The sequence below is a fragment of the Pseudorasbora parva genome, chromosome 14, assembly GCF_024679245.1.
Source record: "Pseudorasbora parva isolate DD20220531a chromosome 14, ASM2467924v1, whole genome shotgun sequence".
Lineage (NCBI taxonomy): Eukaryota > Metazoa > Chordata > Actinopteri > Cypriniformes > Gobionidae > Pseudorasbora > Pseudorasbora parva.
The window spans coordinates 2061537-2077334 of record NC_090185.1 but is presented as its reverse complement, the minus strand read 5'-3'; the positions used below and the strand labels follow the sequence as shown (position 1 = coordinate 2077334).

The 15798-nt window shown below is 44.4% G+C and overlaps 3 protein-coding genes across 3 annotated transcripts in view; all 3 read left to right on the top strand.

Moving 5' to 3' along the window:
• The window catches only part of LOC137040788 (golgin subfamily A member 6-like protein 25), a 138108-nt gene that overhangs the window by 41435 nt on the left and 80875 nt on the right, over window positions 1–15798 (top strand). The gene's annotated exons all lie outside the window — the stretch shown is intronic.
• On the top strand, window positions 1389–2732 carry LOC137040694 (GTPase IMAP family member 7-like). The gene is made up of 2 exons (XM_067416467.1): window positions 1389–1434; window positions 1972–2732. The coding sequence occupies exons 1-2, from the start codon at window positions 1389–1391 to the stop codon at window positions 2730–2732; spliced, it is 807 nt and encodes a 268-aa protein (XP_067272568.1).
• Window positions 2639–14361, top strand: LOC137039899 (GTPase IMAP family member 8-like). Its single transcript, XM_067415196.1, has 4 exons — window positions 2639–2712; window positions 10142–10819; window positions 11878–12516; window positions 12724–14361. Exons 2-4 carry the CDS (start codon window positions 10273–10275, stop codon window positions 14091–14093), a joined length of 2556 nt encoding a protein of 851 aa, XP_067271297.1. The 5' UTR covers window positions 2639–2712; window positions 10142–10272; the 3' UTR covers window positions 14094–14361.

The window sequence follows — 15798 nt, the reverse complement described above, 5'->3', positions numbered from 1 at the left end:
GCGGCCAGTGGATTTACCAACTGACATTCCGGACAAGACGCGCACCACCTGCGCACGTTGTCATGAATGCCTGGCCAAAAAAATCGGGTCATGAGGCGATTCAGCGTGGCCGCCTGTCCCAAGTGGCCCGCCATCGGATTGGCATGAGCCGCCCGGAAAAGCATTTCCCGGCGGCTCTTAGGAACTAACAACTGGGTTGTATCCATTTTTGTCTGAGTGTCTTGGGTCTCTCGATACAACCGGTCTTTTGATATGGCAAAATAGAGATAGGTGACGGGCAAGGCGGGTTGGAGAGACTGGCCGTCGATGGATCGGACCTGTTGGAAGGCGTGTTTGAGGGTCTCATCCTTTGACTGCTCCAGAGAAAAGTCATCGCGGTCCGAGAGAATCAGTCTCTCGATCCCGCTCAGTTCCTCTGGAGCCGTCCCCAGTGGTCCCGTCTCAGTCTCCCCAACCTGCACTCGCGCCGTCCCTATCCGAGCCTTTTTTCCCCAAGCGGCATCCGCACATACCGACCCCAATAAAACCGAAAATGCGGGCCAATTTGTCCCCAAAATTAGCGGATGCCGGAGGTGAGGACTAACCGCCACCCCTACACTATGCTTTTCTCCCCTAAGCTGAATCGTGATTGGGACAACCGGATACTCCACCACATCCCCGTGCACACACCACACCTTAACCACGCGGCTTGTATCCAATGCCCCCGGCTGCATCAGGCTTTGATGGATCGAGGTTTGGTTACATCCTGAATCCACCAAGGCCTGATATGTACCCTCCTTGATACTCACAGGTATTTGGTACTCTCCTGCCTGATCGGGGGGTGGCCTGCGGGACGTCCGGAACCCCGCAATGCCAACAGCCGGGTAGGCCAGCCCAGGCCTACCCGCCGCCCCAGTGGCGGGGAGTGGGTTGGACAATGGACGTGGAGAGAGGGAGGAACCGGAAGCATGGTCCCCTCCCGCCCCCATCAGCCCCGCCCAGGGATTCCCGAACTGTGGGCGGGACCTAGGGAGAGGGACAGGGCGAGAGAGAGAGAGACAGAGGGAAGAGAGAGAGAAGCAGAGGGGGGAGAGAGAGAGGCAGATGTTAATGGGGGTTTGCCGACCCCAGGGCACGCCACCATGTGGTCCTCCGCCAGGTTGATGGCCGTCTCCAGCGACGTGGGCCGGTGGCACTGGACACACTCGGCTGTTCGCTTCGCCTCGGCGCGAGCCTCCCGGTCGAGCCAGCTCCGGAACCTCTCGTGGCCCTCCTGCTGGCCTTGGACGATCGCCGCGAATCTCCGTTCTTGATCCGTCCTAAGGTCCAGCAGTGCCTGATGTTGCTCGCGGTGTAGGACCGCGAGGGATGAGATGATCTCCGCAAGTGGGGTGGAGGACGGTGTTTGCATGGCGGCGGCTCGGTCCTACTTCCTTCCCGGGTTTCGGCACCAGTGTAACGATTCGACAGGAATGGAAGGAAGAGGACAAGGGGTCGGCTTTGGACTGCTGACGTCTTTTATTCTTATACTCAAAAACAACATGCACACTTCAGTGTGTGACTCTCATTCAATAACTGACTACAGTTAACTTCCGGGTTCGCGGCACTTCCGGTATCCGGGTACTCAGTGTCTCTGTGGGTCGTCAGCAGTCCGTCTCTCTCCCCCATGCTTCCGATTCCACAGGCGTTTTATCCTCTCCCCACGCCCATTACTGGAACAAGATACAGGTGTTATTAATCTGCATCCAACCCACTCACTTACCGCTCGTCCCGCGGCTCTCTCTCCCGCTGCAGACCTCGCTGAACCACGCCCCCCTTGCCACATCGATTAATGAGCATCAGTTTTTGGTCGGAAAAATAAACTAAATTGAGCATCCCTAATCGAGATACACGGATTATAACATCCAACCTCATCTCCCCAGACTAATGTATACTTCAACACAATATTTCAGTGATGATTAACTTACAAAGTTTTTCTCTGTTCTTTTTCAGTGAATGATCTGAGGATTGTTCTGGTGGGAAAGAATGTATCAGAAAACAGTCGAGTGAGAAACATTATACTGGGAACAGAGGTGTTTGACAGTAAAGCTCAATCTCATTTACAGCTGCACAGTGTTAGAGTCAGTGGAGAAGTGGAGAAGAGACACATCACAGTAATCAACAATCCTCACCTGCTCCAGCCACATCTGTTACAACATCAGATCACACAGGGAGTGAGAGAGTGTTTATCTCTGTCTGATCCAGGACCTCATGCGATCATACTCGTACTGCAGTCTAAGGACTTCAGAGAGGAGGACAGACAGAGAGTGAAAGCTGTGCTGAACCTCTTCAGTGAGAAGGCCATTAAACACACTATAGTGCTGACTACTGATGAAGAGACACGTGCAGCCAAATTAGCTTCTAGGGTAATGGATAAAGCTGTAGGCTCCAACTTCAAATGGGCTTCTATGATAACAAATAGCACTATTACTAATTTAATAAAGGAGTGTGGTGGAGGACATCTTAAATTTGATTCAAGAAATGCAGGATGGCGCTCTGTGATGTTCAGAAGCATAGAGAAGATCCTCAAGGAAGAGAATGAAGAATTCCTCATCTGTAACAGGTATGAGGATGGAGGAGATGGATCATCAGTGGATGAAGATCTGAGCAGATCTGGAGGTTCAATCCGAGGACACGACAAAGAGGACGATATAAAATTCTATCAGAGCACAAAAACAGGAAGTGATGAAGGAGGTTTGTCAAAGTATTTGTAATACCTCAAAAAATATGATAATTTTTCTCCATGTGGTTTTCTGTCTCTACTGCACTAGAACAATCATTTATTCTTTTTAGTAATCTTTTTTGTTTTGGTCAAAGCTTCTAAAATGCTACATAAAAATGGAATATGTTTTAATAGAGTATCAGAAACTGACAGATAGACAGTGTGCAGCTGAATACAGCTTTCAGACACAGTTTGACTAATACTGTCACTGTTGTTAGATTATTAACCCAAAAATGAAAATTAGCCCATGATTTACTCAACCTCAAGTCATCCTTGGAATTTAAAGAGAGTTTGATATAATTTTTCGTGACCTTTGTAGAGATAGAAAGTACAATGGATAATTCACCTCAGATCTTGAAAATAAATGTTCAAACTGTCAAGGTGAACAAACAAGTGTAATTTCAGTCTCTCAGAATGTACTCTATATTTAATCATGCTAAATTTGTATTGCAGAAATTTCAGTGTCACCAGTCCTAATCCTAACAGCACAACAGCGCCAATCAAATGCATAGATGCAAATCTAATCATTGTGACAATTTTGCTTATAGATCAGGAAGTGCATAAAGACAAAAGGCTGATTAGCTTGATCTCGTTAGAATGTAGTCAGTCTGTACCTCAAAACTTTAAAACACTATGTACAAAACAAACTGTTTGAATACTATTACATTGGAACCTTGATATAACAAATTATACATTTGTAATCCCACAGGATGAAGAGGTGGGATTGGGACATGACCCAGGGGCAGGGCCGTGTTAAGCCTTTGCGGGGCCCTGGGCTAAGCTTTTGCATGTTTATTTTAATGCGAACAACGTTCTATCACTTTAATTCAGCGTGTCCAGCACCAAATAGACTCTGTGTAGAAACGATTGACACGCTGCTGCAGACACACCGCTCCTGGAAAGCACTGCCGGACCGCATCCGTGTGTAAAAAAGCTCAAATCCGTTAACATTAAACAGATATAACAGGCGATCTATTCGTGATCAAACTATTTGCGTTGCAGATCTAAGCAGTTCATAGGAGTCATTTGTTGGACTACTAAACAATAATAGAAAGATGTGTTTTAGTGCTATTATCTCATCATATTTAAATTGGTAAATTGGTAAATTGGCCGCTAATGTAAATTGGTAAAGGAAGAATTTATATTTTATGCATTGGGAATTTGGGATACACATAGCTGCCTGCTGGGGTGTCAATGGTCTTTCTTTTAGGGTGGCAGTTGAAACCGCGGTATATCCGCCCCTGCCACTGTCATATTTTCTTACATTTTCATTCCACATGTTGAGGTGACGCAGTCGGATCTCATGAAAAATGCGTATAAAAAGTAAGAGTGTGCAATGTCGTGGAATGTATACGCCAAAACTCATTTTGGCTTGCATATGATATGCTGTTTTTTGTGTGCATATGATACGCACTTTATGGCGTATTATACATACGAACCCCCCACCCCACTACCCTAAACCTACCCAAGAGAGCATGTCATATGCCATAAAGTGCGTATCATATGCACGCGAAAAACAGCGTATCATATGCACGCCAAAATGAGTTTTGGCGTATACATTCCACGACATTGCACACTCGTACTATTTATACGCATTTATGTGTGATCGGGTGTCCGCTGTGACTCGATTCGGTGTGTGTCAACAATGCTTAACGTGAGCATACCTACATCAATAAAAAAAAAATGGAAAAAAAAGGATAACGCAAAAGAGAATTGTCTAAGGGGCCCCCTGGTGTTCAGGGCCCTGGGCTGCAGGGCAGGGTAATTGAATGTGCCTCAGCTCTAGCATACATGAAGTCTTCTAAAGCCATAAAATAGTTTAGTGTAAAGAAAAGCTTTTATTAACTGAAAACCTTTACTTGTGCTTGTTCAAATCATAATATATGCAAGAACTTCTTTGTTTGAATATAGCCAGAAGCCCAGCTCACTGAAAACTATAGTGTCAGGTTCTTGTCAGGATACACACACTGGACAAGGTTACGGTGAATACACAAGAAGGCTTTGTTGAACCACAGGACAGTGAATGAAGCGTGAATGAACTGGTGGAAAAGAATCAGTCTTACAGGAGGCGATGTCAGTATGGCACGATCCGAGGAGATGACAGGTGAAGAGCGGATGACAGGCGATGGGAAGGTAATCAGGACACGTAGAACACACTGGAATCAGGTAACGCAGGAGATCAGGTAAGTGGGTCTTTCCTAGTTCGAGGTGAGACGCTAACTGAGGGTAAGTGCCGGTACTTTATGGAGAGCGGGGATGAGGTAATGGGATGCAGGTGCGGGTGATAAGTACTCTAGTGATTGTGATCGCTGTGTGCAGGAGGTGTGACACTACCCCCCTCTCCAGTGGAAGCTGGAACGGACCAAGGACCCCAATGTCATGGTGGGCGGCCACGGGGACGAGGAGCAGGTCGACTAGGATGACTACGATGGAATTCGGTGAGTAACGAAGGGTCGAGGATGTCATCCTTGGGAATCCAAGACCTCTCTTCAGGGCCATAAACTTCCCAATCCACCAGATATTCTAGGCGACTACCTCAACGTCGGGAGTCCAGGATTTCACAAATGGAGTAGATGGAGTCAGCTTCGACTGGAGGTTCGGGGGCAGGTCATCATGGCCAGACTATGTGGAGGGAGAACAAACATGAGGGCAGTGAGGCTTGAAGAGTGACACATGGAACACTGGATGAATATGTTAGTGAGGGAGTAACAAGCTTATACGTGACAGGGGTGACCTGTCTTGCGACCTGGGATGGACCAATGTAACCAGGGCTCAGTTTCTTGCAGGGCAGTTGCAGACGGATGTCCCGGGTGGAGAGCCACACAAGTTGCCCCGGATGGTAGATGGGGGCCTCTTTCCATCGCTTGTCTGCAAACTGGGTGTGTCTGTGAACCGCCCGCTGGAGATCGTGATGAGCCTCGTCCCAGACCCTCTCGCTGACCCGGAACCAGTTATTAACGTAGGAGACATCAGAAGGTTTGCCGGACCAGGGAAACAGAGGGAGTTCAAAAAAATAGTACACATTGGAAGGACATGAGTCCAGTGGTGGTTTGACGGAGGGAGTTTTGTGCATATTCCGACCAGATGATGCACTGGTTCCAGGAGTTCTGGTGGCACCTTCCTCTCCATTTGTCTGTTGGCTTGGGGGTGATAACTAGAAGTCAGGCTGACAGTGACCCCCAGGAGTTTGAAGAACGCCTTCCACACATGGGAGATAAACTGGGGCCTGCGATCAGAGACAATGTCTTCAGGGATGCCGAAGTTTCAGAAAACCTGAGTGAACAGAGCTTCGGCTATCTCCATCACAGTGGGAAGTCCTCTTAGGGAAATCATTTTGCATGCCTTGGAGAATCTGTCAACCACTATGAGGATGCACGTATTACCGTCGGAGGGAGGTAGTTTGGTGATGAAGTCCACCCCCAAGTGGGACCAAGGTCGATGTGGAATCGGGAGAGGAAGGAGCTTGCCAGATGGTAAACCTTGGATACAAGGAACCTTGGATACAACACAGCATTGGCATCCTCGGACGAACAGCGTCACATCTCTCTCCATGACAGGCCACCAGAACTGATGTTGAATGATTAAGAGAGTTTGGGCGGTCCCCAGGTGGCCAGTACCCACAGACGAGTGGACTGATTTCAGAAGTTTATTGCGGAGAGTTTGAGGAACATAATGTCGGTCAGCGGGGCACCCTGGTGGAGCAGGTTTGAGATGGGAGGCCTCAGCCAACTGACTGTCCAAATCCCATTGAATGGGATTGAAGAAGACACTGGAAGGAAGGACGGGCTCAGGAGCTTCGACTGTATCAGAGGGAGCGTAGAGTTGGGATAGCGCATCCGCGCGTATATTCTTGGAGCCTGGACGATAGGAAATGTGGAAGTTGAATCGAGTGAAGAACAGAGCCCAGGCTTGCTGGGGATTAAGCCTCTTGGCTTCTTTTAGATACTGTAGATTCTTGTGGTCGGTGACCACTACAAACGGATGACGAGCTCCCTCCAACCAGTGTCTCCATTCCTCCAGAGCGAGTTTGATGGCAAGCAACTCCCGGTTGCCGATGTCATAGTTCTGCTCCACAGGGGACAACTTTCTGGAAAAGAAGGCTCATGGAAGAGGTTTGGCTACGTTCTCCTGCTGTTGCAATAAGATGACTCCAACTCCAGTGGTTGAAACATATACTTCAAATCAGAACACCTTTTTTGATCGGGGTGGCACAGAAAAGTAGCGGAAGGCCTCCTTCAGGGTCTGTATCACCTTCTCGGCCTCAGTATTCCAGGCCAGAGTTTTGGGCTTCCCCTTGAAGAGGTTTTTGAGCGGGACAGTGAGCAGGCTGTAGTCTTGAATGAATCGCTGATCGAAATTTGAAAAACCTAGGAATCATTGCAACTCCTTGTCATGGGAGTGGGCCCGAAGTGATGGCGGCAACCTTCCCCTCGTCCATCGAGATACCTTGGGCACTCGCATTATAACCCACAAACTGTATGGATGGTTGGTGGAAGCTGCACTTCTCGGCCTTAAGGTACAAGGAGTACTTGTGGAGTCGTTGGAGAACTTAGGAGACATGGCGACGATGTTCAGCCATGTTGAGGAATAAATGAGGATGTCATCAATGTAGATGAGGACGAATTGGTGGTGGAATTCTCAGAACACCTCATTCATGAAGTCTTGGAAGATGGACTGTGCGTTGACCAGGCCATAGGTCATCACAAGATATCACAAGATATTCATAGTGCCCCGAGGGAGTAATGAAAGCCATCTTCCACTCGTCTCCTTCTCTGATATATGAATTAGTTTATAAGCACTGCGCAGGTCTAAATTAGAAAGCACGGTTGCCCCACACAGATGCTTGGGGGCGGCTGGAACGAGAGAAATAGGATATCGAAACTTCCTCATTATATTATTCAGAGCTTGATAATCGATGCAGGGTTGAAGACCACCATCTTTCTTGGCCACAAAGAAGAAGCTGGAAGCAGCAGGAGATGTGGACGGTCGACTGCAGCCTTGTTTGAGGGCCTCATCGATGTACTCTTTCATGGCCTTCTGTTCAGGGATGGGGAGTGGGTACACATGACCACAGGGCACTGACTCATCCGGTTCCAGGTCGATGGTGCAGTCCCATGGTCGGTGTTGTGGTAACTCTGAGGCTCGCTTCGGGCAGAAGACATCTGAGTAGGGCTTGCAACAGATGGGGATGTCGATTGATCACTTCTCGAAGGGACTTTCAATAGTCGTCAAATTCGTAGAAATGGACTTGGAAGATGAACGTGGAGGTCATGGTAGTTGAGGAAAACGGGAAGGAAAACAGCTGGAACCCCACTTCAGAACGTCAGAACCCCAACATGATGTTGAACTAACCATGGCATCCCCAGAAAGACCGCCGATGTAGAACCATCCAGAACCAAAGGTGTGAACATTTCTTCGTGCAGGCAGCCAACTCACAGAATAACCGACTTCACTTGACGGTTGACAATGTTGGTCAAATTCTTCCCAGTTGTGGATGTGACTTTATACGGGGTTGGAGAGCAGATAGTGTTGAGTTGGAGCTGTCTACAGAGGTAGCTGGAGATGAAGTTACCGGCTGTACCAGAGTCGATTAGAGCTGTGACTGTACAGAAAGTTCAGGAGCAATCAACGTCACATTGGTAGACAAATGTAAAAGCGGGATTTATCACAGAACTCACCAAGAGGCGTGGAAGATAAATGGAGCAAGCCTTGATGTAATGATAATTTGCTCCACAATACAGACAGAGGTTCTGGGTAAGGCGATGACCTCTCTCTGCGGAAGATAGGCGTCATGATCAAGTTGCATATTCTCTGGTTCTGGGGGGGTGGCGATCTCTCTGGCCGGAGGGGATGTGAGGAGACTGCAACGGGATAACTCAGAATAGCAACCTTGAGCGCGAAGATCCACTCGAATGGATTACTGAATGAATTTCTCTAGACCTAATGAGTCATCGTAGATAGTAAGCTGTAGTCGAAGTGCTAAGTTGAGCCCTTGATGATCAGCACTCTCTCATTCCATCCGCTTGCAGCAGCCAGTGGTCTGAAAGTGAGGGTATATTCACCAACTGAAGATGTGCCTTGACGTAGATGTTATAATCTCTCACCAACATATGAATCACCCAGGTTAAGGCCAGACACTTCCCTAAAGTGGGAAACGAAACTCGGAAGGGAACTGGTAACTGCACCGGCTTGAAACCATATTGTTTCTGCCCATTGGAGCGCATGAAAAGACAGATGGGAAAAGATGAATGAGATTTTGGACCGTTCCGTTGGGAAGCGTTGTGGCTGCGCTTTCAGAACGAGAAAGGACATTAGGAGAAACCCATTGCAGTCTTCCTCCATACTAGAGAAGGGTGCTGGTTTGACCATGGGACCAGTCATACAGACAGGTGAAGAAAGGGTTGTGGTGGAAGTGACCATGGTGTTTGTTGTGAGTGTCAGCAGGTTCTTGAAATAGACTCTGGGACCCAGATTAATTTCCGGTTTTGGTCTCACCTTCTGTCAGGATACACACACTGGACAAGGTTACGGTGAATACACAAGAAGGCTTTATTTAACCACAGGGCAGTCTTACAGGAGGCAATGGCAGTATGGCAGGATCCGAGGAGATGACTGGTGAAGCACTCAGGCGATGGGAAGGTAATTGGGACATGTAGAACACACGGGAATCAGGTAACACAGGAGATCAGGTAGTTGGGTCTTTCCGAGTTTGAGGTGAGACGCTGACTGAGGGTAAGTGCCGGTACTTAATGGGGAGCGGTGATGAGGTGATGGAATGCAGGTACAGGTGATTAGTACTCTAGTGATTGTGATCGCTGTGTGCAGGAGGTGTGTGAGTCTGGCAGAGCTGTGACACTTGTGTTGAGGGATGAGGCGAGGACTTTATTAAATGCCAAACAAATAAAAAACAAACAAAACTCATCGGGGAAAACATACAGGCAAGGCAAAGCTTGACACACTGAGAACATCACACATGCAGAACTTTAGGATAGAAAATAAATAGGCAAGGAAATATGGAGGCTAATGAGGGAGAACAGGTGGGGCCAAAATTGAAAAGCTTCCTATACACACATACAGTGGTCTAAGTTCATAATGTTGGTGTAATTTTACAGGAAACCCTTTGAAGTTACATAAAACACGGCTAAAAGTCATAAACATGTAAGTATATGTTGTCTATGCTGTAACAAAGTGATGCATATCTCCAGACAGTAGAGACTCTAAGCTTTCAAATGGTACCACATATGACATCATAGCTCCTCCACAGACATTTCAAATTGAAAGTATATACATGACGATGTCATTCCCGACCCTGTACAGGGTCTATGGAGTTTAAGTGGTTAAGGAAGTGTACTTTTGCTACCAAAGCTGATCTGAGTCTAATGTCTCTAAATGTTGTTTCAGTGACTACTTCTGGAAAATCAAATCTGAACATTGTGCTGTGTGGTCACAGTACAACACTCAAGACTTCAGCATCTAAAATACTTAGAGGGACAATAAATAAACAACTGGATAAACCTGTACTTCAGAAAGAGATGAGTAAAGTGTGTGTGAAGAAAGAGGAGAAGATCGATGGACGGCAGATCACCTTAATAGAGCTTCCAGCTCTCACTCAGCTCTCAGAAGAGGAAGTGATGCGGGAGACTCTCCGCTGTCTGATTCTCTGTGATCCTGGAGTTCATCTTTTCATCCTCATTACTCCTGTCGGTTCACTGACTAATGAAGACAAAGCAGAAATTGAGAAAATTAAAAGAATATTTAACTCTAATGAGCACTTCATGGTGCTTTTCATTACTGAACTCACTGTTGACCAAAGTGTATCAGATTTTGTAGGATCTACAGAATCCCAGACCTTTCTGAGTCTCTATGGGAGTTGGTACAGTGTGATGGGGATAAAGGACCATAGAAACTTTGGAGGGATCTCAAAGATTATAGATGGTATAGACAGCATGAAAGTTGAACCCTATTCACTTCAGATGTATTTAAGAGCTCCAGAGAAGAAAGTCAGACATGAACTAGAGGAGGAACTGAGTGTGCGAGATGAAGAAATCAAAGAGTTACAGGAGAAGATCAAGACACTGGGTGAGTGAATTCATTTATATTTCTGAATAACACATATTTATGAGAATACAGTAATAAGCTAACAGGTCATTTATAGTCCAGTATATTTATACTGGGTGAACCATACACAAAGAAACAACCTTTTTATACATAAGCTACCTATTTCAGTCTGTTCTGGAGAAAGTAAGGTAAGTGGGATTGTTGTCAGAAAACTGACAGTCCCAAACATCCCACTTTAAATACCTGAAAAGCACTATTACGTAAAGGGCTCATATTATGCCCTTCTTCTAAGATGTAAAATAAGTCTCTGATATCATTAGATGTTAAAAATAAAACTTTTCTGTGTGAGCAAAAACACATTGATTGGTCCCAATTAAAATGCAAATAAGCTGATGCTCCCGGTCCCCTTTCCAGAAGAGGGTGTGCTGAATTATGTGACCCTAGTAGGTATCGTATTGAGCTAATCCAACCTACTCCTAAATATTAATCTAGATAAGTACCCGTATCACAGCGCCTACTAGGGTCACATAATTCGACACAACACTGGCAACAACAAAACCAGATAATTTAACGCACCAGAAATGTCAGAATAGGCGTTCATGTGCAGTTTTTAATTAGGAAACTCTTGTTTATGACAATTTCATGCAACAGACAAGACTTTACCTACTTTCTTTGGGACATTTCATTCAAAAATTAAATTTAACCATGATGACCTCAGTGACACTTTGATACATCCGAAAACACAACATTTTTAATGCCTCTTTGTGGAATTTTTTTTAAAACTCCAGCTGCTGCAGCAAGGATACAGAAATGGTGGACTCTGTGCTTCTCACTCAGGGCCGTGTCTATGCTAAATGGGCAGATCATGACTGGCTGTGGGCGGGGCTTCTCTCTACAATGACATCATTGTTGGGGGGACTCTATATCAGCCCATTCAAAGAAATAGCATCTGATTTATAGGAATTATCACAGCTTGCAACTGCTTTTTTAGCGAGATTGCAGTTATTCTGACATGATGTGAATGCAGTATTACCTTTAAGTTAAAACCTCATTGTTAAACTAGTTTGTTCCTTTGACAGTTCCAGAGGGTGTGAAGCTGAATCTGGCTCTGTGTGGGAGTGACAGAAGATTAAAATCCTTCATATCAAACCTGATCCTGAACCAGAGCGAGAGCGAGAGCGGATCAGAGCTCAGCTCAGAGTGTGTGAGGAGAGACGCGGATCTTCATGGACGTCTGATCTCTCTGGTGGAGCTTCCAGCTCTGATTAACTCTCAGCTCTCAGAGGAGGAAGTGATGCGTCAGTCTCTCCGCTGTGTGTCTCTCTGTGATCCTGGAGTTCATGTTTTCATCAACATTATTCCTGATGGTCCACTTAATAATGAAGACAAAGCAGAAATGGAGAAGATCCAGAGAATATTCAGCTCAAGAATCAACAAACACCTCATGATCCTCATACACCAGAATCCAGATCATCAGACAGCAGATCTAAATGAAGAACTACAGTCTGTCATTGAGAGTTTTGGAGGACGGCATCTTCTCATTGGCCCAAACACACACGTGTCCGTGTTGATAGAGGAACTGGAGCAGATGGTTCAGGCAAATAGTGGAGTTTGTTTCTCCACAGAGACATTGTGGGATGCACAGATGGAAAAACTGCAGAAATTTGAAGAAATGAAGATGAAAATCCATTCACTAGAGACGTGGTTTCAGTCACAAGGTAATGATCAGAAAATCTGTATGAATAAATATAATTGGTGAGACATAACAATAACAGTATAGGCAGAGTTCAGAATAAATATAATGATTTACAAATTTAATTACACACAATATTCACTGATGACCTGGATGATTGATAATCTTCATTAAATTCAACATTTTGTTAATACACTAATATATTTAATATATGCATTTGATTTATCTTTAGATTTAAGAGAAAGAGCAGATGATCTGAGGATTGTGTTGCTGGGTAAAACTGGAGTTGGGAAGAGTTCAACAGGAAACACCATCTTAGGAAGAAATGTGTTTACAGCAGAATTATCTTATAAATCAGTTACTAAAGAGTGTAAGAGAGAATCAGCAGAAATCAACGGCCGACACGTGACTGTGATCGACACTCCAGGACTGTTTGATTCTAAAGTCAGTAACGAAGAAATTCATAGAGAAATCCCCAACTGTATCTCCATGATCCTGCCTGGACCTCATGTGTTTCTCCTGCTGATACCAGTGGGACGATTCACTCAAGAAGAGGAAAAATCAGTCGAGATCATCCAAGAGATGTTTGGTGAAAACTCTTTAAAGTTCACCATTGTGCTCTTCACCAGAGCAGATGATCTGAAGAACAAATCCATTGAGCAGTATCTGGGAAAACCTGGATCTGTGATCAGAAACCTGATTGAAGCGTGTGGAAACAGATACCACGTGTTCAATAATAATCAAACTGGAGACCGAACACAAGTGTCCGATCTACTGAAGAAGACAGACAACATGGTGGAAGAAAACGGAGGGAGTTACTACTCATGTAAGATGTTCAGAGAGATGGAAAGAGAAATACAAGAACAACAAAAGAAGATTCTAATGGATGAAGTGGAGCAACTGAAGAGAGAAAGAGAAGAACTGATGAACAAACATGAAGAAGAGAAAAAGAGGATGATGGAGGAAGAAAGACAAAATCAAGACAAAGAGAGAAAGAGAAGAGAAGAGGAATTCAGAGAGAGAGAAGAACGATATAAAAGAGACATTAAAGAAAGAGACAAACAAGAGAGAAAGAGACGAGAAGAGGAATTCAGAGAGAGAGAAGAACAATTTAAAAGAGATATTAAAGAAAGAGAAGAACAAGAGAGAAAGATGCGAGAGGAGATGAAGAGAGAACGTGAAGAATGGGAGAGACAGAAACAACAGGAACGACAAAGAAGAGATGAAGAGGATGAGAGAAGGAGAAAGAAAGAACAGGAAATGAGGGATGAATATAATCAGATACTTCAACAAGAGAAAGAGAGAATGAAGATGATGATGGAGGAAGAAAGACAAAATCGTAATAAAGAGAGAAAGAGAATAGAAGAGGAGGATGAGAGGAGGAGAAAGAAAGAACAGGCAATGTGGGAAGAATATAATCAGATACTACAACAAGCGAAAGAGAGGATGGAGATGATGATGGAGGAAGAAAGACAGAATCATGACAGAGAGAGAAAGAGAAGAGAAGAGGAATATATAGAAAGGGAAGAACAATATAAAAGAGACATTGAAGAAAGAGAGGAATGGGAAAGAAAGATGCAAGAAGAGATGAAGAGAGAATGACAGAAACGGGAGAGACAGAAACAACAGGAAAGACAAAGAGAAGAAGAAAAGAAAGTCTTTGTATTCATTACAAGTCAAGACCAAATCAAGTTGTAAGTCATCATCATGATCTTAATCCATCAGCAAAGTCATTAGTGCTTGGTGCCCAAATTAGTGCCACAGTATTAATTACTATACTAAATTAATATTAGGCTTTTTTTATTTTTATTTTTATATCTTCCCTGTTCAATTTCATGTGAGATATTGACTGTTTTCAGTGAGGGCTCCCATCTTTCTTTATTTTCTGCCTAAAAATTGTGATTGAATGTGTATATATTAGTAAATGTATTGTGTGTGTTAAATAAGCAATAAAAGCTATATTTGATCACTTGTTATCAGGGTCATGTCTGTGCCATTCAGACAGAACCGGTCAGATTAACACTTCAATTCATTCATTTCTCCAGAAATACATATAGGGTTACACTTTATATTAGGTGGCCTTAACTACTATGTACTTGCATCTAAAATATAAGTACAATGTACTTATTGTGCTCATATTGTATTGGAAAACAGTTTTGCTAATATTGAGGTGGGATACGGGTAAGGTTGGGGACAGGGGTGGTGTGTGTGAGTTAGTTTAAGGGTAGGGTTAGTTGGAAGAGAAATGTCATTACATTACAAGTGCATATTATTATAAATGTAATGTGACAGGGGGAGGAAGCATAGTGCAGGTGAGTTCCCCGAAGGGTGGATTTTATTGAGTGTAATCGTGCTATTATCTTGCAAGTTTATTCTCCTCCAATACATATTTCAGAGGCAATTTCTTAACTCATAATAGATGACCAAAACAACAATTGTTCACCATAAAGGTAAGACACAACATGACCCAGTAGAAAACTGTTTTCTTCCCAATCAGCAACACCTGTCTCTGAATTTCCTCCAAGTTAAATGACATACCCGGGCTGACCTGAGATCAGCTGAGCCACAAAGCACATACAGCCCCCTAGTGGCAGAGGACAAAATTACATAACAGAATACAAACTGATTATGGCTCATACAGCTGGTTTTTGACGTATAGAGTAAAGCAAAGTTTGTTCTGGCCAGTGCATTCCATACGTCACGAGAAAAGCAGGTGCCGATCATCTGCGTTCCTCCAGATTAACCATGGCCACTTTAAATGCAAGACCAAGCACACCATAGTTCTTAAACATCCACAAGAAAATAGTTCTGCTCAGACATTGTGTCGAGAACTCACAAACCTGGGCTGCGAGAACAAATTACGTCATTTTGTTCTCGCCCTAGGAGCGAGAACCTTTTTCTCTGTTCTTGCGGAGTATGTTACAGCCTTTAAAAGTACCTTCTCTGCATTCCTCATGCCACGTCTTCACCAGAAAAGAATCCCTAAAATCTTTACAAACTACAACAGCGCCCTCTCCTGGACACTTAATGTCCTGTTGGAAGGTCACTCTGTGAATTAATAAATGAATATTAATCTTTGCTACCCACAAGATTTCTGATTGACCAAATTTGGTTTGCCTTAAGTTTAACTGTAGTATTTGAAGTAAATTCGACCACTTTATCTTCAGTGCCCGTTCCCCCACGAAAACGTCCCTGTTTTTGTTTTAATAAGATATAAACTTTTTTGCCTACCTTAAACTGTTTTTTTTCTTGTGTCGGTCAGTTCAGTAATTTGGTTAGGCTTTGAAACCCTATAATTCAAAAAATG

Coding starts and splice junctions, on each gene's coding strand:
- LOC137039899 (XM_067415196.1), top strand. CDS start 10,273: ATGAGTAAAGTGTGTGTGAAGAAAGAGGAGAAGATCGATGGACGGCAG. Junction 10,820..11,877: donor GGAGAAGATCAAGACACTGG/GTGAGTGAATTC, acceptor TTCCTTTGACAG/TTCCAGAGGGTGTGAAGCTG. Junction 12,517..12,723: donor GACGTGGTTTCAGTCACAAG/GTAATGATCAGA, acceptor ATTTATCTTTAG/ATTTAAGAGAAAGAGCAGAT.
- LOC137040694 (XM_067416467.1), top strand. CDS start 1,389: ATGGCGGCGGCTCGGTCCTACTTCCTTCCCGGGTTTCGGCACCAGT. Junction 1,435..1,971: donor TCCCGGGTTTCGGCACCAGT/GTAACGATTCGA, acceptor GTTCTTTTTCAG/TGAATGATCTGAGGATTGTT.